The sequence below is a fragment of the Grammomys surdaster genome, unplaced genomic scaffold (genome assembly GCF_004785775.1).
Source record: "Grammomys surdaster isolate TR1022 unplaced genomic scaffold, NIH_TR_1.0 169, whole genome shotgun sequence".
NCBI lineage: Eukaryota > Metazoa > Chordata > Mammalia > Rodentia > Muridae > Grammomys > Grammomys surdaster.
The window spans coordinates 17,054,713-17,076,893 of NW_021604617.1; the positions used below are offsets into that span (position 1 = coordinate 17,054,713).

The 22,181-nt window shown below is 47.6% G+C and overlaps 1 protein-coding gene across 1 annotated transcript in view; it reads right to left on the reverse strand.

The window, feature by feature from the left end:
- The window catches only part of Tram2 (translocation associated membrane protein 2), a 70,291-nt gene extending 50,262 nt beyond the window's left edge, over nt 1-20,029 (reverse strand). The window contains exon 1 of the mRNA XM_028766750.1: nt 19,804-20,029. Within this exon, the coding sequence (XP_028622583.1) occupies nt 19,804-19,923 (120 nt within the window). The 5' untranslated portion in view covers nt 19,924-20,029. The remainder of the gene's footprint in view (nt 1-19,803) is intronic.
- Between the last annotated feature and the right edge of the window lie 2,152 nt (nt 20,030-22,181).

Consider the following 22,181-nt stretch of genomic DNA (forward strand, 5'->3'; position numbering starts at 1 on the left):
TTAACCTGTGCTTTATCTTTCTTGCCATGCTGAATTCTAACTCTGATTCTGATACATCCTGGACTGTGTGGATTGTTTTTTTTTGGGGGGGGGTTGTTTTTTATGTTAGTGGCCTGGAACTTGCTATGTAGCCTAGGTTGTTCACATCAAACTCACGGCTGTTAGGGTTACCTTCTTGTACACTGTGTAAAGGTTGTGTTTGTATATTCAATAGTTGATGGCTGAACGGGCAGAGAGTGAGTACTGGCTAGATTTTGGTATTGTTATTCTTAAGGCGTATCACTTGCCTCAGTACTTCGTAAGAAAGAGCTGACAGCCAATAGCTAGGCAGCAAAGGGAAGGCGGGACTTCTGGGAGGGAGGGTCTCTGGGAGAAGGAGAGGCAGGAAGATTTGCCAGTGGTACACAGAGGTGATCACATATACAGGGATGGAGAGGGAGGTGAAGAAATAGTTGGTGGAGGGTCACGGGCTAGGATAATAAGATTAAGTGAGACAAGCTAGCTAAAAGGTAGCGCTAATAAAAATGAGTAAGTCTCCATGTCATTATTTAGACTGCTGGTGGGTCCAGGAAGTCCCGCTATACATGGTAGTCCTCCTACATCAGTTTCCCAACTGGTAAGATTACAGGTGTGCACCATCAGACCCAGAAGGAAATCTGTCTTCATTGTCTCCTGGGAGGTGCTTAATAAACACCTAAGAAGCAAATGAGAGCAGTTTTGGAGACTGACTGGATCCTAAGGCTATACTCAGAACCATGTAGATATACCTCAGAACGGCCCAGGAGGCTCTCTTTTTATTATCTGTATTTTTCTGCACTCTCTTAAAGAACACAATGTACATATTAGGATGACAATGGAGGAAGAGGAAGAGGATGAAGAAACGGTTCCTTGAAGGTCATCTGGTATTGTAAGCTGAAGAATTTAGGGCCTGGGAGGGGGCGATCAGATCAGTTAAGTAACCGATCAACAATGAATCATGACCTATGGAAATGCAATACCGTAGGCAGACAGGTTCTCTCCCACAGGATCCAACTAACGTACAGAAAGCCAGACATGTAGTTCCCATCTACCCAAGAAGCTAGCCTCCCTAACTTACACAAACTCTGGTTTCCAAGTTCAACCTAGACCAGGGTCAACGGACACTCCTGCTCACTGAGAGTTGAACGCGTGAGCAAGAGCCATTTGCTCAGCTCATTCCAGGGTCAGCATCTGCTCCAAAGAGGCCTTCCATCAAGTGCAACTCGTCAGAAGCGCCACTCACCACTTGAAGAGAGATGATCACTCAGGCCTGAGAAGAACTGGATACTACCGTAATAAAAACGTGCATGTCTATCATATCGGCGCCAGGAGGTAGAGGCAAGAGATTGGGAGCTCAAGTCTCAGCTATACAGTTAAGTTTGAAGCCAGCCTGGGCTACATGAAACCCTGTCATAAAACAAATTTATATGACACATGAACCTCTGAGAGGAGTCCCACGTGCCTTTCTGACCAGAACCTACCAGCTCCCCATGGGCAGTTCTGGGAACTCCCAAGGAACAGGCGTGTAACAGAAACAACAAGTTTCTGGGGAAATTCTTAGCTCAGTATGCCCTCTGATGCGTAGATCTGATGCGATACAGCCTACATCTTACACGGATGCCTAGTGTTTCAGATGTGATTTTATTAACAACGAACGCTTTGTTTCTTCAAGAGAGAAGTGGAGAGTGTGAAATCAATGCAAAAGCTATACACACCTACTGGGGAAAAAAATCTTTTAAAAAGAGAAACACATCACTGAAAGCTAAAGTCTCCTGTAGCCTTCCTCCTGTAAATAAAGTCAATGTTGACAGTCTGTTTGGATCTTTCTTGGCTTTGCCTCTGCCTTCATAAACATAAGTTTCGTATTAAAATGGGCTGATGCTGTACATGCTGATCTATGGCCAATATTTTCCTCAGGCATCATTCAACGCCAATACGTAAGGCACAGTCTCATCATGTTTTTGAACAGCTACAGTGTGTCCCTGAACGGCTATAGCCATAATTTACTAAGTGGCTTAACACAGATGTGTATTTAGATGGCTTGAAATAAATGATGGTATCTGGGCAAGATAAGTGTCTGTCAGCGTCCATAGTCAGCAAAGCAGAGTGCACCGGGAAAGCAGTAAACAATGTCATATGAACTCAGACGTCTGCCTGTGAGTGACAGACAAGGGTCCCACAGTCCATCAAATATAACTTCAATAACTGCTGAGTGAAGGCGGGATAATGGCCATATATACAGTACTGGCCTGGAGATTAAAAAAAAAAAATGAGTTAAAAGGACAGACTGTTCAATATACTTTCAACCCTGGCTCCTTGCCTACACAGGAATTACTTACTGACCCAGCAACTCCGGATGAAGGGATACACTCAGGAGAACCCAACACATGCTATCCACACCAGGGCTTACAGAGGAGTGTTCAGAGAGGCATTATTTATACTTTCCAAAGAGCCAGACGACTCAAATGTTGATCGCCTGACAGATGGGTAAGCTACACATGGTATCTCCATACCATGGAACCAACAAGTGAGGCTCAGAGCGAATGAAATACTGATGCGTGCTGCGGCGTGCATCCATCTCAAAACATGCTAAATAAAAGCCAGGCCTGGAGGCCATATGTAGTATGATTGCATGTATATAAAATGTTCAGAACAGGCAAGTCCAGGGAGAGATTAGTGGTTTCTGGGGTGCTGACAGGGGAGGGAGGCAGTCGTGAGGAATGAAGGCTAACGTTTCTTCAGGGAAGGAGGCAAATGGTCTGAACTGTGAAAATGTGAGCTGAGAAAAAAATTGGTGACTGAGCTAAGGCTCACTGACCTGTAAATATTAAAACCGGAAATGAACGGTGAGTTGGTAGCGTGATTTAAGGTGTAGGGAAAAGTTTCTGATAAGATAGTTCTCAGCTAAGTACCAATCCTTTACCACCTACTTGCTGAATATGGTAATGAGAGTAACCCAAACGTTCTGCACTCCTCTACCTGTTACACTGAGACTGGCCCACCCTCCAGGTACTGCTGGTCAAGAGTATGGGGCAAAGAGGCGGCACTCAGGGGGGCTGTCACCTGAAGGGAAGCACAGGGAACCTGGGAGCCAAGGAAGGAGTTACTACACATCCCCGGGGGTCGGGGAAGGGGGAAGAAGGCTTTCCAGAAAACATATGTGGAGTCCAAGGAGGAAGAAACAGCTGCAGACGGAAGTTTGTCTTGAGGGAAGACTTTGAGTGAAGAGACAGAGCAAAACAAACAACAGGTAGATCTGCAAGAAAATTAATAGGACGGGTGTGGGTGGGGTGAATGGAGGTGAAGTGGAGTGGGGGTGGGGTAGGATGAATGGATGGAGGTACAGTGGGGTGGAGTGGATGGAGGCAGGGTCAAGGTGGGTACCATCCCTTTTAGTGAGTATGACCACTGGTAGGTTTCTGATGCTCCAGCAGACGGCCTCACACCCTGCCCATGTGAGCGGCACTAACTGAACTTAGTGGGTTGTTTTGAAAGGGACAATGGGAGGGGGACATACTGAAGGGGGACTTGGAGGGAGTCGGAGAAGGGAAATGGTTAGGTATTATATAGATACATGAAATTCTCAAGAATATGAATAGATACAGATATATATACATATACATACACACACACACACACACACACACTTCCAAAGAAAATCAGTAGGGAAACGTTCACATTGTTTTAAAATTCAAGGTTTTTGTTGTTTTTGTTACATGTACAGTGCTGTGCTAACAGCAAAGAAGTTCAGTGTGAAACCTGGCGGAGCTTTTCGTATCTAGCCATACACTATGGTGTATTGTCACATAGCTAAACGGCCTATGGTTTGAACACACTACTGAAAGGACAGGGAGAAACTCTCTCAAAATTACAAATACATTTTACCCCGACTGCCCCATCTCTGAGAAACAACCTGCTAGATATTTTGACACAGAAGCAAAGTGAGGCTTCTACCCATATATTCTCTGTAGCATCAGTTATAAGGAGCAAAAGACTAGAAACAGTCCATCAACAGGGAACCCAATGACTAGATGGAGAGTCACTGTGTACCGGCAGGAAGTCCTCCCAGACTTCTGGTTAAAAGGAAATCACTAGGTACAAATCTATTTAGATAACTGTGTCTTACTGTGTACCATCAAGGAGACAACTACATACATGCTTACAGATATGTGCATAAATACTGATATGCTGAATCGATATCATTTTAAATATTATTTTAATTACTATTTTATCATTTTTATCATTATATTATTGTGTACATCTGTCTGTCTGTCCGTCTGTCTGAGCGGTGTATATGTAAATCCATGTACCACAGTAGCCATGCTGAAGTCAAACAGCCTTGAGAAGTCAGTTCTCTCCTTCCACCTTTACGTGGGTTCTGGGGATCGAACTTGGGTCATCAGACTTGTGTGGCAACTGCCTTTACTCACTGAGCAATCTTGCTGGCCCTATATAACATTCCTATGGCTGCTCACATTGGCATAAATAAAGTCAACAAGAAAACACTGAGAATAATAAAAATGGTTCCTGAGGGTGGAGGAGGGGAGACAGATGAGAACAGGTGCTGAGGGATGGGGGCGGGGGCTACGGTTGAGGTGCTGGGGCTCTGGGGTACAGTTCTGGTTTGGAGTCATCAGTCCACTACCAAATGGTATCTAGTGCAACTTCCCCACCCACCCACCCTTCTCTTTGAAAGCTACGACTGGCAGTTGTCTGTGTCTGTCCTGTACAGTAGCTAGCACCTCTCCTGTGCTCTCAAGCACCTCTGACTGGTAGCCTGAGAGCACAGAGAGAGGAGCTTGAAATGGCCTTCGGTAACAGAATGTACGTGCAACGCACATGCTTGACTGTGGGCACCCAGGACCACCTCAGTAAATCCACATCGCTACTTCGTATTACTATGGACCTGCTGGGGACATGAGGAGAGGAGTCACCCCTTCCTTCACTGTAAGAGAGGCCCTGGCAAATACAAAGACCTATACTGGCCTACTGGTCATAACTCGGGTCACTCGATCCATTCCTCAGAAGTTTTTCATGGCTCCCTCTTGCCTAAGCCAACAACGGCTAGTTCTAGACTTTTGGTCAAGAGTCCTCACCGTCTGCATCCGGTACAAGTTGGCTCTTCTTTCACTACCATATCCTTTCTTAGTCTTCCTGACTGAAACACACACTGAAAGCCAGGTGTGGTGCACACACCTGTGATCCCAGCATCGGGAGGCTGAGGGAGGAGAACATGTGTTCGAGGCCAGCTTCAACTTCAAAGCAAGATCCTTTCTAAACAGACACAAATATCCAAGCACACACTTGGTGAATCTGGACACCATCACTCCCCACTCTCTCCATAACCAATCTGCCTCACCTACATGCTTTAGACAGACGTCCAAATAAACGTCTTTTTTTAAATACAAACTATTTGGGTGAGACTCCCTTATTACTGCCACTGTACCTTTATATACACAAGATACCAACAACTCTGCCACCTCTCTTCTCTTCGTCTTCTATTCATGTCTTATCTCAAGCTCCGAGTACTCCTGGCGGACTGCAGCTGCTCGGCTGACCGGGTGAGTATCAAAGAGAATTAAAGGAGAACCGAAACCAGGAGATAAGGAGGAGCTTTGGGCGCTGGGATGTGTGGGGAAAGGTGGGAAAGACACGGGATGTTCCGGAAGAACAAGCAGACTGGTGTGCCACACAGGTCTGGGACAGGGCAGGGCTACTCAGATGCCTGGAAGGCTGGCACCCTGGGAGGAGAAAGGACCCGTACTCTGCTTTGTCTGAAAACAACCGAGGTAGCTCTGCGGAGAAGAGGAAAGGCTGGCGCTAAGTCAGAAGCCCCCACTGCAGTGGTTCCCAACCCATGGGGCTCGACCGACCCCTTTGGAGATTGATCCTTTCACACAGGTCACATATATCCTGGCAACCAGATATGTATACCGCATTCGTAACAGTAGCAAAATTACAGTTATGAAGTAGCAACAAAAATAACAATATGGTTGGGGGCCAGCACAACGTGAGGAAGTATATTACGGGTGTCACAGCATTCGGAAGGCGGAGAACCGCTGCCCTCCAGCAATTCATCCAAGGGATAACAAGCATTTCAAGGGAAGGTCAGAGAGAATTACAGATGAGAAGAGAATTGGGAACCGTTCGGGAGGTGATGCCAAAAAAGACTCCATCGTCACGGGGATGAGGAAAAAACGAGTGATGATGGGTTTTTGCTGTTACTCATCCTCCTAAAACGTGCATGGGGTTGGGAGGTAAAATCCGCAGTGCTCCCCAGATAGTCTTAATAAGGACCCCAGCCTCATCTCAAAGCAGAAAAAAAAAATTATGTGTTGACACGCCCTTGGTACTCCCCAGAGCAATGCACACAAAGACTGCACACATAGCAGGTGCTTCCTGCCTTTCTGAATGGATGCTACGGACAGCGATCTATGCGTAAAGCCCTCTGCCCTCCACCCACACCTTGTCCTACCTCATCCTCACCGTCCGTCTCTACAAACCCTTCCATAAAGGAAATTCCCATTCCTCTGCCTCCACCATCCTGAGGTAAGGCCACAGCACTCTCTTTGTGGCTTCTCAGCTAAAAAGACGATAAAAGGGCAGAGGGAAAAGAAGCTCTAATGTGTGAGCACCTTCTTTTAAAAATCCACAGATTCTACATGCAAATCAATAACTTCTTTAGGGGTCTGACGGACACTTGTGTACCGGTCATGGAAAAGTAGCACAAGTCAGTAAAACGGGGTGAGGAGATGAGGTGATTCGGGGGTGGGGTTGGTGCAGGGTGTGTGGCTCAAAGGTGGGAACGACACGGGGTGTTCAGGAAGCAGCATCCTGTACAACAGCAACCTGTACCCGGTAACTGACAGTTACCACCCTAGACAAGTGCCTTGCTACTATCCTGGGTCATACAAAACACGCAGAAAAGACTTCTGAGACTCAACATTAGTGAATGCTCAGGTGCATGGGTCCCCGCTGCCTCTGTACTCACTTCCAGGCCAGAAGTTGACACAAAGAAAGATTTCCCAAGTGGGAGTTCTCACACGGACCAGCCCCATAGCTGCCTGCCCAGACCCTACATTCCATCTCACCCTGCCTGCCTCTCTCCACTGTCTCCAGAGCAACCTCCTCATAACACTGTCCTCCTGAAAACTCTCAAAGATTCCTGACTACCTCCAGGATAAGAGCTCCACTCTGGGTATGACCTCCAAGGCCTCTGTGATCCATCCCCACCTTCCCTCTTGTAGGCTCTTTCCCCTTTGTTCTTCTGAGCAAGCAGTATTATCATCCATCAGCTGAGAAAGCTGGTTCCACACTAGCCCTACCTTCCATGAGGATACACTGCTCCTCTGCCTACGTCCTTCTTAGCCACTCTATTCCCCAGTCTTACTTAGTTAGGAATGTTTTCCTCATAATCTCAAAGCTCCCTCTCTGGTAGATAACCACATACATTCATTGCCACTCCATGCTACACAGAATACCAATATGACAGCTCAGTATGGAAAGCCCAGCCTCAAGTGACCACATGCTTCATGCCTGCCACCCTTCCAGGAGGAAAGGTAAGGTCTTTGCGGTTATACAATGTATCTTTTCCCTATGTGCTTTCAGCATCCAAAAATGATGGCTTTATTAAAACCCTGTGCTGGCTAGGTTTATGCCCACTTCACACAAGCTAGAATTATCAGAGAAGAGGGAGCCTTAAATGAGAAAATGGACCTGCCAGATTAGCCTACAGGCAAGCCTTGGTGCTTCTACCTGGCTGATGATGTGGAAGGGCCCAGCCCATTGTAGGTTGTACCATCCCTGGGCTGATGGTCCTGGGGGAATGTGTAAGAAAGCAGGCTGAGCAAGCTGTAAGGAACAAACAGAGCAGCACTCCTCCATGGTCTCTTCATCAGTTCCTGCCTCTCCAGGTTGAGTTCCTGCCCTGACCTCCTCAGATAATGGACTACTACTATAAGATGAAATCCACCCTTTGCTCCCCAAGTTGCTTTTGGTCATGGTGTTTTATCACAGCAACAGAAATCCTGACAGTGACAAACACCATTCAATCAGCATTGCAGGATGAGAGACAGGAACCAGATCACTCCAGACACCCCTCCCTGAAGCCAGTAATGCTGGACAAGTTGCGTCTGGCTACGGAATAGCTGAATGCTAAAGATGGGATAAGACACCTGTCACAATCTGGCAACCCATAACTGTCACACCTGTAGCAATTTGCACTCAGACAACTCAGGGAAACATGGCCACAAGGTACCACCACCTTCTCTTCCTTCTCAAGTTAGTTTGTCAACAAATATGTCAGCTGCCTTCCCATTCAGAATTCATGCCTTCCACAGAGTAGCTGTACCTGATGGATGGGAGAAGGAACAGATAGTGAGAAGGAGAGAGGGAAGGAAAGAAGAGGCCAAGTAGGTGCACAGTAGTGAATTAGCACATCCCAAGCATCATGAAAAGAAACCAAAACTGCTTCTTTCACATTGCCCGGGTAATAGGGAACTCAGCAGACATGCTCAATTTTTTGCTTCTGTGTTATAAAACTAGCACTTCCCGGAAGCTCTTGAAATGAACAGCTCTGGACAGCTAACTTCCAAAAGGATCATTTGAGGCTCCAAATTCTAATATTAGTTATTGTGGATGTGAAAAAAAATCTATGCTCAGACACAGGTTGGGAAGGCTTCTAGGTTCTTTCTTTAGCACATGGGATATACTTGCATCTCTGTAATGAAATACCTTGGGGGTGAGACCCAGCTGCAAACATGAAATGATAGGGCAATTAGCTTGGTGGCAGAGAATGTGCTAGATTCTCCAATAGCCTGTGTTCAACAACCTGGCATAGTCTCAACCAACACACATATTCAGGTGAAGTGCAAGTAAGATGTGACTTGGACCTGGAGGGCAGGCCGAGTTGTGGGGTTCCTGGCAGGGGTTCGAGGCCATCATCAGCTCTGACCTGCATCCTGTTTCTTGGCTCTGTTCCAAATGGATGATACTGTCACAAAGAGGAGTGATATATCGCTGAGATACCATCCTGCACGTTCAGGATGTAATAAGCAATAAGCCACAAGTCCGAGGCTCTTATCCATACCTGTATCTAGTACCCTTTTCATGTGTTACATATTAATATAATTAAAATATGTTAATATATTATGTGTATAACACTTCAGTACTCCCAACATCTCTATGACACAGTTTTAATCCTCCAGTAAGCATGAGGAAACAGAAATACAAAGGTCCGTTTACCAACATAGCAGGGCTAGAGCAGAATGCAAACTCTAGCAGCCTAGCTGCAGGTCTACACGTGACCTTGACCTCTGCCTATAACTATAGCCTATAATGGTTTCCTAGCAGAGCCAGATCGCAAGGACCTCTTCCTATCTCGTTACCACGAAAACAAAAGGCAGAGTCAGTAAGCAACGTAGCAAGCAGCACCATTCAAGAGAACATTCCGTGATCGAAATAGTCTATCTAAAGCGGAATTTCTCATAGGGTTTTAAAATTAACTTTAAATAGTTAAATATGGCCACAGTTAATTAGGTGGCTATTGATGTGATATTTCATTTTATCGATTTATTTATTTATTGTGTGTGTGTGTGTGTGTGTGTGTGTGTGTGTGTGTGTGTGTATAAGTCAGAGGACAACTTATAGGTATTGTAGCTTCTCTCTACTAACATGTGTTCCAGAGACTGAACTCACATCATCAGGCTCAGTACAGTAGCAAGGGCCCTTTACTGCCCAAAGCGATCTCACTGGTCCCCAAGCTGTAGTGTTCCAAATGTTAGCTGTAATGACTAATTCCATTCTTTTGGTGGGCCGAGGAGGTGGCTGGAGATAGGGTTTGTGTGTGTAGCTTTGGGTGTCCTGTAACTCACTCTTCTCACCTGACAGCAGGCATCAGAAGGTCATGAAGGACTGCCGCAGTGAGTACGATGATGCCCATTTGCAATCCAGCTCTTAAAAGTGGATTTCGAACAAACACTCTCCTCCTTGTTGCCTGGGATCCATTCCCAATATTATGAGGAAGAAAGGGTGTCCCAGTTGCTCAGAGTAGGAAGAAGAGATGAAGGGGAAGTAAATTCGGGAGAGGTCACTAGGTCGATTTGGGGTTGGGGCACAATGGGGGTGGGGGACAGAGTCACACACACACAGAGAGACATCCATCTATCACTAAGTGTGAAAAGGTATTTTTAAGTCTAACATCCCAGACTGCCCTCAGAGAATTGGGGTGAAAAACCCGATTTGGCAGAGCAAAGTACGTAGGACAGTCAGGCCAGGCAGGGACTCTGCTCTATATTCCGTACTCTCCACAGGTCAATCCTGCTGGGGACAGGAGGGACCCGACTATGATTCTTCTATACTATGGATTTTTCTCCTTCCCTACCTGAGTTCTGCTACGCTGATAATTAGATGCTAAGCCCAAACTTCAGTTTAGAACCGATTCCGGCTCAAATCAAAAATGAAATCAAAAGAGAAGACAAGGTTCTTAACCCAATGGAGGAGCAGCAGTGCCCAAGTTATATGTCACAATCTGTGTGGGCGGAGGAAGGCAGGTTCCTCCTTCTATCCCCCTCCTCTTCCTTCCTGGCAATTTAGGCTCGATGCTCATCCTGCTTTCTTGTACAGGCCCGTGGGAAGAAGACAGCTAAACTAGAGGAAAGCCACCACACACACACCCGTGCCCATCCACTCACCCCAGCCCCCATAAATCAAGTGTTAGCCCAGAGAAGTGAAGGGTCTTCATGGGCCACACAATTTGCAGGAAGAAATCGTGGCCCCTGTTCACCCTCTGTATTACACACTTCCCTCCCTGTTGCCAGACATTCAAGGCACAAGCCATAGATCTAACCCTGAGGAAAATGTTCTAGATTTTTTGCCCAAACTAAAGACAAAAACTGCTAGTGAAAAAGGAAATAAACCAGCCATCAAGCATTCCTTCCCAGTTCGCCACCTGCCCTTCACACAGCAGTGACAGGATCCATGCAGACATGTTATTCCTTGTCCACTGAGGTCAAAAGTTGATCCGGCACCAAGTACAAGTCAAAAATATACTCTTAAAGTCTAGAAGCCTGGGGTATGAAAAGTTCATTTCTGCTCCAAGTCCTGTGGAATTTGTCTCAGCCGGAAGTCGGGCATTGTAGAGCAGACTTTCGGGTTTCCTGTGGAACTCTTAAGAATTGCTGAAGGGGAGGTCCATTTTCCCAAGATTTTGTCCCAAGAACCCCCAGACTGCTTTTAACACTAGCCATGGCACCTTAAACACAAGCCACATCTAACATCTACTTCGTGAAGAACCCAGCACTACGCTACGTGCCAAGCAGAAGCCAACATGTGCTTGCTGACTTAACTAAAGCCATCCTCCCTTTGTAGAGCGGAGTTCAGCAGGGGCTAGGGAGACTGCAGAATGAATTCCATCGGTATCTACCCACTGTCCTGGAAGACACGTCTTTCTCTTTCCCTAGTAGCCACAGATGTCTTTTGGTGGTGAGCCACTCAACAGAATTCCCTGTAAAATGAAAGTTCTTTTTAAAATTCTCTAAGGAGAAAAAGAAGAACTACTTCCTGCGAGAGAATCTAACTTTACAGGATATGAAGTAACCCAGTTCTATGAAGAAGTTCTGTCCCCCTAATACGGCGTCGTACGCCTGTAATGACAGTAGTTGAGAGGCTGAGACAGGAGGATAGCCTTGAGTTTAAGGTCAGCCAGGATACTGGTGAGACTGTCTCAAATGCAAACAAACAAACAAAAACAACAGCCAGGCAGAGCACATACCATTAATCACACTTAGGAGGCAGAAGCAAGCAGATCTGTGTGAGCTGGAGGCTAGCCTGCTCTGTACAGCAAGTTCCAGGCCAGCCAAGACTACAGAGTGAAACAAAAACAAACAACAACAACCACAAAATTCAAGAGCAGGGGTTGTTGTCTCAGGGGAAGAACACCTGCCTAGCCTGTCCAAAGTCTGGGTTTCATTTCCAGTCCTGAAAACAAGATTTTTAAGATACCACCGTGACCAGTTAGGGAGAATGGTCAGTCAGTAACCTGCATGTCACACATGCATGAGGACCTAACTTTACATCTCCAGCATCCACATCGTAGTCACTCATGGCAGCAAGTGTCTGTACCTGCGACAAGCAGACCCTGCTGCTCCCCGGCCTGCCAGGCTAGCCACATCATAAAGCTGTGGCGTCAGTGAGAGACCCTGACTCGAATAAATAAGGTGGAGAGTGACAGAGGAAGACACCCAAGTTGACTTCTGGCCTTCACACTCATGCACACAAAGGTGCTCACATGGAACACAAACACACACACACACACCCCAACACACACGAGTCCACTATGGGTAGAACATTTAATACCTGCTTCCAAAAGTTCCTAGACTGAAAACATACCATCATTGCAATGGCTTTAGGAGGTTCTTCAGGGAATAATTAATTTCCATTATAAAGCCCTCCTGAATGGACTTGATGCCCTTAAGAAAGAGACCCCAGAGATCAGGCACCCCTTTCTGTCCCTCCTTCCTAAAGATACAGAGATGCTACTTACTACAAGCCAGGAAAAGGACCCTCCCCCAAGACAAGGACTCCCAGGGCTTTGGTCTTGGATCTAGTCAGACTTTAAAACAGTGACAAGGAATTGGTGCTTTCTAAAGCCCCCAAACCTATGGGATTTTTTGGTACTAGCTGCTCTGCCCTGTCACAAAGCAATCACATGCGTATGCCTGGGAAGATCTCCAAGTATGACCATCACTCTTTTCTTCTAAACCCTGACACCCACAGCCAGGGTGCTAGTTCTTAATTAATGTTCTTCCACCAAAACACAGTGGCTTGAGGTGGAGGCCCGAGAGTCTAAGGAAGGATATACCTGTCATACATGTCAAGTTTACGGCCTGATTCTCATCCACAACTTCTTCACTCTCTGTGGCACATGAGCTTTTTTTCCCCTAGGACCTCACAGGTGCTGGGCAAGCATTTTACCAGTATCTCACTATGCGGCTCAGGGTAGCTTTAAACTCTTTTACTTTTCCTGACTCAGCCTCCTGAGTAGCTGGGCTCACAGGCCAGTGCACTGATTCTAAGGAACCACACTGTGACATTTTTGAGGGCAGAGCCCCTGCCTCCTTCATCTCTGCATTCCCTGAGTTCACGCCAGCACCGCACAGGTACACTGCCGTTCCATGAATGAGCACAGTGCTCTTAAACCTCATAAGGCATTTCCAAGACTTCCTTCCACACAGACTCGCATTCAGAGATAGAGTCTAGAGTTCAGGGCAGAGACAAGAAGATGCACCAGAGGTGGACTGGGTGTGGCTCCAGGTTTGTCAAACATTTATTCTAATTGCCTTGGGCAAATCTCTCAACTGCTTTGGGGGTGGGGCTTATTTTCCTCTTCTGTAGACACAGTCGACAGTTTCTTCGGTTGCCCTCTTAAAAGTCATGAACTCATAAAACGGAAAATGTGCCCTTGAGCTATGACCATAATATTAACTTGATGATAAGGTCAGCGAACAAACTACAACCAGAAACCCCTTATCTCACACAGATAATAGCAGGCGGAGACTTCAGTGGTGGGGGAAGCTCCTGTCCGTTCATCTGTGTTCACATGTGACAGATGAACACATTCAGGTCACTCTCTCTAGTCTCCTGGAGGGAGATGTGAATTTCAATGATCATTCCGGGCACAAAGGCTCCAGAGTGGAATGGCCCACAGACTTCCAGGTAGTAAACAGACCCACTCAGACAAAGGAAAAATCAAGCTGCCAGTGTCTCTGTTCCACAGACACTCCGCTTGTGGGGGCATCAGAGTTGTGTTCTAAATGTGAGCCAGACGTTGCTGGATTCTTATTTTGGCTCTGACTCTGACGCTGGGTGGATGGTCATTGGCCAAATCTCTCCTCTAGAAGCCAGGCTTCTGGATGGGTATGACAACCCCCATAAACCATCCCGATTATAGGGTGAGGCTAGTAAAACATTTCACAGATGTAAAATGCTGCCAATTCCTCCAGACAAATGAAAGAAGACGTCGAGAGGCCACGTGGCAGCCGCCCCTCCTAACCTTGGCCTCCAACAAACTCACCGGGGGACCCCAGAGGGCCTGGCACCCCCAACTCACAATCCAGCTCCATTTCCTCTTTTCAAAAGGAAGAAAAGCTTCTCAAACACCCACTATCCAGAAGAATCCCTTGCAAAGCGCTTTAAACCACACAGTTAGCTAGCCCACAACACTAACCAGCTGCGTCTAAGTGGGGTTTGGTTCTCCTCTACAGCAGGGTATCTGAGACAGCAGAGGTAAATCAGGGCAAGGTAACACAGTACCTAAAGGATAAAGCCATGCCCATGAAACAAGGAGGGCTTTTCAGTAGCCCTACTCATAGTTTCGATGTTTTTCCCTCCACCTCCCACTCCGCCTCTCCTTCCTTTAACCATTAGGTACCAATGGATACCAGATACACAGCACCACATAAGGAGGTTAAGAGATAGCATCGGTAAAGTTTCCCACCAAAGCGAGCTAACAGCACACAGGCTGATTGGAAAGCGTTTCTGTCCCGTGGGAATGCTAATCCGCTCTTATCAGACCTCTGGCTTCATCGCTTTATCAGGGTGGGAATGAGAGGTACATCAGCTATGCCACGGAATGATTTCTGGGGCCCCTGCCCACATCGAAGCAGATCAAAAAGGAGCCCGTGCCTGCCAGAGTGAAGCTTTCACCATAGCAACTCATGTTATTCCACAAACAGTTGGGACTGGGGCGCTCTGCTGTGACCAGCCTGGATAGCACGCCTGGGAAATGAGCTACAGAGGGGCTCAGACAACAGAGCCAGCAAGAGAAGCGACACCTATTTAGCTTCCAGGGCAGTTCTCTTGTCCTCTTTACTGCCCCAGAGCTGGTGGTGGCAGCACCAAGACCCTTTGCAACCTACCCCATGTGTTCTAAGACAAACATCTGAGAGAAGTATGGCACAGAATTCTTGGGGCAACGGGATTAGGGGAGTCAGGGACAGTCATTTGGACAGTAGATGGCTAATGCTGGAGAATGTAGGGGAAAGGTACTCATCCTAATGACGTCATCCCTAAATGAAAGACAACCAGGGCCCTCAATGAGGGGATACAAAGATGGAAAGGAGATCCTCAGAACCCAGTAAAGATGCCAGAGGAGCATCTTCTCTGACTACCCTCGAGAGACTGGAGGCCCCAGGGAGTTTAGGGATCTGGTGGGGTGGGGTGTGGGGGTGGGGGTGGGGGTGGGGGTGGAGACATCCTCATGGAGACGGAGGGGGGGATGGAAAGGGAAGAGGAGGAGGTACAGGATGTGGAACAGTCGGAGGGTGAACCACCGTGAAGAGAATAAAATCCGGAGTGAAATAAATAAATAAATAAATAAATAAATAAATAAATAAATAAAATAATAAAATTAAAAAAGCCAGAGGCAACAGTCCTCAGTGTGACTATTTTGAGCATTAATAAAAGCACCCCCGTGCTAGGTCTTCATCTCGAACACGGAATCAAAACTTCACCAATTGACCATCTTTCACTTTTGCCAAAGAGAATAGTGAATGATGTCCCTTCATCCCACAGAATGTGGTCAAACCGAAGTCTTGAGCAAGAGAGACTCAAAAACTCCAAATTTCTGTCCTGTGGTTGAAGTCACTGAATGCCACATGCAGGAGGAATTCACCCGTGAGAATGAGGGGAGCCCCCCCCCACCCCCCTGGAGTTCCCTAGCATCCCCAGCAGGTTGTGTCTCCAGCTCCAGGAGTAGAGGCATAAAGTCAGGAATTACAAAAGCTGACGAAGTAACATCCTCAGAAGTTAGGACAACCTAGCTGGCATCCACAGGCATCTCCATAAGCCATGCATGCACTTCTATTAACACAACAGAAGAATCTTTTCACAGTGCATACGCTTATTTTTTCACCTAACATCAGAGACTGGACTGGCTGCCTGGCTGCAGGCTATGACACCCACAGGTATGTCCAGGAGTTTGATATGGTGGCCACAAACCCCTCACTCCAAACACTATAACACATCCAGTGGGCTTCCATTGTATATGCTGCAAATATTTCTTACTGACGAGTCTGTCATGGGGTCAAGAACAGGAAGAAAGTAGTTCTTGGAAAAAAGAGCTATCTTCCACACCTGCCTCAGAAACAATGTCCAAACAGCCCAAACCAGCCACTATCTTTAAATTCCTCTGGGTCCCGAACGCTTACAACATCATCATGGCCTCTATAAAAACTAAACAGCAGCCAGGCAGTGGTGGTGCACGCCTTTAATCTCAGCACTTGGGAGGCAGAGGCAGGTGGATTTCTAAGTTCGAGGCCAGCCAGAGTGAGTTTCAGGACAGCCCGGGCTATACAGAGAAACCCTGTCTCAAAAAAAAAAAAAAAAAAAAAAAATCCCAAAACTAAACACCAAACCTGTAAATGGCCCTCAGAATCTCAAAAACATTTCTCTGTAGCTGCAGAAACAGAAGAAGAAACTAGTTTCTGTGGCGAGATGATGTTTTAAAGGTGATGCAGAAATTGCTTCCTTTCCTCCAGCCACCCCCTACCCTGCCCCCCGTTATTTCTTATTCTCTATTCTCTAAATGAAAGAGTTTTCCTCTTCCCCTGCCTGTTTCAGTTGGAAACGTGGCACAAGGCACTGGAAGGCAGGCTAAGGGAGGTGGGGGGGATGGATACTTTCAAATCTGACTTGTGTACACACCCCAACTGGCTACCCACACCCTCAAGAACCACACGCCACCTAAGAAAGTCCAAACTGTAGAGAAGAAAACTGAGCCCCTGCACCACCTCTCCCCCGAAGCAGGGTTAAGAAAGAGAAAGCTGGAAAAGAAGGAGGGGGGACTAAAGTTCCACATTCCTGACATTTTTTAGCCAAGTGCAGTGGCTGCACAGAACAGCTCTATTCCAAACAGACATAAGATGGGACAAAACCTGGCTTGGGGGAAGAAGCCTTCTCAGCTTTGGAAATAAGATAACCCAAAACTAAACTAAAAGTGTGTCTGAGCACAGCTTGGGGGAACAGAGGCCAGACAGCCTTTCATGTGTGCCCAAAAGGAAATGATCCCAAGGGAAGGAATTTGGCGTCAACATCTCCCTAAAGACAGAGCTGAAGCCTTGGGGATCCTTGAGAGGGAAATCAAACCCGTGAGGGCTGCAGAAGTAACTAGCAGGGGGTCTGTGGTGGGGGTACTGATGTGGGTAGGAAGGCTGTGGCTTGCTAGGGTGTGGGGAGGGTATAAGGAACAGCAGAGACAAGGCAGGGACAAGAGTCACATTCTACTGGAAGAATTACAATACAGTTTCCTGGCTCAGCTTCCCGAATGAAGGAATCCTAGCCTGGCCCAAGATACAAACTCAGGAGCCTGATGACTTTTTTCGATGCTCCCCCCTACACCTCCTCCTTCCCACTATATGCCTACCTATAAACACACATATCCAACACTGCTGCCACCATCACCAACACAACCCCTGGGAAAATCCCAGAAATATTCAGTCAATCCCATGCTAAGTTTGCGGTGCCTCCTGCCCTCTACATTCCAGGATGTTTCTGTTCTCATTCAGTAATGATAGCAGAATTCAAAGATAGCTGATCACACACACACACACACACACACACACACACACACACACAATCTCTGTACAGACAGTAGATAGGAATAGACACACTCAGCACAGATCAAGAGTCTTTGATACTGGAGATTCAAGGGAAAGAACCCTTCTTCCTAAACCAGCTCCAACTGGTGAGTCCTCAAAACAGCTTCAGAAAGAAACATCTGCTCTGAAAGTTCCGTAGGGCTAACTGTACCGCAGGAGAAGATGAGACCGTGAAGAGGGAGGTCTGTTGACATCTCGACCAAGTCTAAAGAAAAAGGAAAATGGCTTTTTTTTCCCCCTTCACCTTAGTCCTTTCTCTGCCATCAGGTACTAGGAGTGACAATCCCAGCAGTTGTCAGTTTCCACACACTGCCACTGATCTAAAGCAAAGCACTCCCAGAAGGCTAGAGATAGGAGACAAAGGAGGTAGGAGTACAAACTCTAGGTGTCTCTTTTTGCACAACACTAAGACAGCTAAAGTCCAAACTCTCAACAATAGCTAGAGACACCACGGAGAACCACAGGCTAAGCAAGAGGCTCTGGCCAGCTGCGGAGCACATGGCTACAAGGTTTATGATTGACACATGTGTTGATCTGGCCCTGGCCTCCAAGAACTGTAGCATGACACTGAGAAGCCTCTTAGAATGGAGGACTGCAAATTGACATGAGGCAAACGTTAAGTAGGGCAGGACCCCTGCCTCCTCATTAAGCCATTATGTTAAATAATAACAAGGTGTCCAGGAGCAAGAAATAGATTCGCTCTTTGGTTGGAGGAATGGCTTTTGTTGCCGATAACAACTCAGCTTTAAGCTTTATGGTCACTCCATAAGGAAGGTTGGTTTTAATGGTTTCTTCAATCATGGGGAAACTGAGGCTTCCGTCAGTCTTTCATGAGACACTCTTCTCCACAACCTCAAGGGAAACGTGAGTGGAGGAGAGGAGAGAAAGTGAACTGACAGCATTTCCAAAAGAGTGTGGAAGCCAATCCCAAACCCAGCTTCTCTCCCGACAGCCTAGCTTCAAGCATGCATCCAGCTCAGACCTGGCCACCATACGAACAGCCAGCTAGAGGGCAGGTTCATCAGCCAAATGGGTCCTGTGTCAGTAACAGAAGGGAGGCATGGGTAGATGCAGGGGTAGACAGGTAACTTTTAAATGGTTCAGCTTCTTACTACCCTACAGAATGCAGATCAGGAACTTTACACAGAAGAGAGGATAGGAGTGTTCTCAAGACGAGGAGACTCAAGCCATGGGACTGTCATACATTATGTCACATATGGTGCTCTTGAGACAATATATACTATAGCAAATCCTTCTCACTTTTCACTCTCACTGTTTTGTCTCACTCTGAACTAGGGACCATCAGTTCCTTCGATTCTGACCCCTTAGTGGTTTACACAAACAGCTCTGAGGCCTGCACCAGCACACTGCTGAATCCCATTCTCTGTTCCCACCCCACATTCCTGCAGCGACAGGAAAATCACCTTTCACTTAAAAGCAGAGAGTATCCCTGCTCCTCTCCTGGCTCCTGCAAGGGGATGAGGCTCTGGGTCCAGTTCACACACAGATCTACAGGGACAGTCCAAAGTGCCAAAGGAGATCTTAAAACTAGCCCTTTAGGTCATATTTAAAGAAAGGTTGGTCGCAGAAGGTTCCCCTGGGATGGAGCCAGGGCCACGTGTGAACACCTGGAGCAAGCTTCAGAGGTTAGGATGAAGAACTCACAGAAGGTTAGGGTCCGTTTCACTGGAAGAGTCTAGAAGGTTTGGCACCCCCCACTTGAAAGGAGGAGAGGGGATTGTGCAATTACGGCGGATCTAGGAGTTTCCCACATTGGCACCAGGACGCCAGAAAGGAAACCCCAATCGTAGGGCCAGGAAGGCAGCTCTGCAATTGGTTCGAGGCCAGGCACGCGTTTCTGAGATTCAGAGAGAGTTGCAGAATATGGTGGGTGCCCAAGGGGGCGACAGAGCATGGCACGGCCCGCACAGCGAGGAGTTAGGGGTGCTGTCTGGACTGTCCTAGGTCCAGGCCAGGGTGGATACAGTGCACAAAGCCAGAGGTGCAGATAACGTGCGGGACAGCCGGGCGCGCTCCAGCCCAGATCAGGTCCCAGATTCTCTGTCTGCGCCGCGAAGCACGGGGGTTGGGACCGCCAACCCCTCCAGCACCCCCTCCCCGCTCTACTCACCTCGAACATAAGCCCGATGAGGACGCAGAGCACCAAGCAGAAGCCGATGTCTGCATGGTTGTGGATGATGAACTCCTGGCTGAAGAGCGGGTAACTTTTCGTCCTCCTACGGAAAGCCATGGCAGCGGGCGTGCACCGCCTGCCGGGGCCCGCACCCTCGCTCAGCAGCCGCAGCGAAAACTTCTCCGGCCCGGCCCGGTCCGCCCGCCAGCCCCGCAGCCCAGCGCGGAACAACTTCGGGCCCCGCCCCCTTCCTCCGCCCGCCCCGCCCCCGGCCTGCCGCCCGGAACCGCCCCCGGCCACAGCCCTCTCCCCGCAGCGGCTGCACAGGCGCGGGCCTCTGGCCACACCCCCTTCCTCCGTCCGCCCCGCCCCCAGGCCGCAAAGGCGCGCGCCTCTGGCCCCGCCCCCTTCCTCCGTCCGCCCCGCCCCCAAGCCCTTTGGCCAGCGCCACCGACCACGCCCCCAAGCGAGCCGGGCGCGCTTAACCCTCGCGCGGCGACCGCTACCCCGGGCTTGCGGGTTACACTCCTCCGTGAACCTCGCCGAGACGCGGGAATGGAAGCCCTGTCCTCTGGCTCCGAGAGGAAACGACTCCCGAGCTGCTGGACAGGAAGTGGGCCGGGATCCCACTCCTAGCGCCCAGCTTCTTCCTCTGCAGGAATGGCCCCAGGCGGGAAGCTTCGGGCCTGCGGGCCAGCCCCAGTCCTGCACTGGGCCTTAAATGAATTAATTCATGGCTACTCTAGTGTTTGAGGGGTTGTACAGTGTAGGTTCAACCTCTCTGAACCTTCGGAGGCTCCCTAAAGGCCCTGTCCTCGTAGAGCCTACTTTGCAATGGCGTGCAGGTACCCCACATTTTACTCCCTCACTTAAAAAGGCCAGGTACTATCCTGAATTAGTTTTTCGCGGCTCACCCTAAATCCACTATCATTTGATCAGAAGTGGAAGAATAAACACTGAAGAAAGTGTAAAGAAAGAAGGTTCTCATCCAAAGTTTCCATTTAATATTAAGTTTCAAAACTACTTCCGGAAGGACAAAAGGTCTTTTAAAATAAATTATACTGGCAAATATTGGATTTAATACTGCCAGTAATGAAGGAAAAAATAATCACTTCTAAATGTACAGAAAAGCAAAATGAACGAAGGACTGTTTAATTTTTTTTTTAATTTAGTTCCACAATTATGAGTTTGCAAAAATTGGCAGTCTGAAGGTAATTGGAACTGAAGTTCCTTAAAGAAATGTATATCCTGTATTCTAAACTGTACACTATTTAACAGACAGCCCTAGGGCTTCTAACTCCCTGGGGTGGGGAAGCGAGGAAAAAACATGTTGGACAAACCCTTAATGTTAAGCGCAGCGGGCACACGCGCATGCGCGTAGTTTATAACGCATGGGGATGCACATGGGTGAGTTCATACATTCATGCATTTTCGCTCCAGTGAGCTCCACTGTCAGGCCTCACCTTCCACCTTGTTTGTTCCAAGGTCTCTCTTTTTGTTGACTTTTCCACTGGGTAGGCCAGGCTAGCTGCTCCTCTAGCTTCTCCTGTTTCCCAGTAGAAATGCCCCTGCCATGTGGCCAGGGTTTACATGGGTTCTGGGGATTCCAAGTCAGGTCCTAGTGTTTGAACAGCGTGGACTATCGCTCACTAAGCCGTCTCCGCAATCAAGACTCTTCTGAAATTCGGCCTCCCTAGCCTTGTAAAAAATCAAAAAGATTACGAACTCTGGAGCACCTTGACTCTCAATGTAGAAATGTTCTAACAGTCAACTTGCAGCTGTGCCGATTAGTCTGCGCCCTGAGAAGCTGAGTTCTTAAAAGCGACAACTGGAATCTTAGTATTTGAAAGGTTGCAACCTAACTGTTCCCTACGTTTCACAATGATTTGTGGGGAATTTCCTTTGGATATGTAATGGTGTCAATCTAACTTTTAATGCTTGAGGCCAAAACCTGTTGGGAAACAGACAGTAGAACGCCCCACCCCCGTTTATAAATTAGACAGTCTGAATAACAGAGATGTTTTAGAGATGGCTCTTGCTGCTGATAGCCAGCTCTTCCCTTTGCAGAATAACTGAACATCAGACACAAGATTCTAAGATGTATGCAATGTATGTTTGATGGTGCATCGCTTTGACAACTGCTTCCTTCAAAAGCTTCCTTCAGCCCATCACAACCGTTTCTAAGTCCAGGTTTCCCAAGCCATCATCAATACAAACAATGGATTGATTAAACATTTCCAAGTACTTGCAGTGCATGCTTTTAACACTAAGAATTGACAGTGTCCTGCATTTTGCAGGAGTTTTGCAAGCCCATCCCCAACTCTTCTTATTCACTCAGCCACGGAGCCCTGTAAGGTCTCATCTCAGAATTCTTC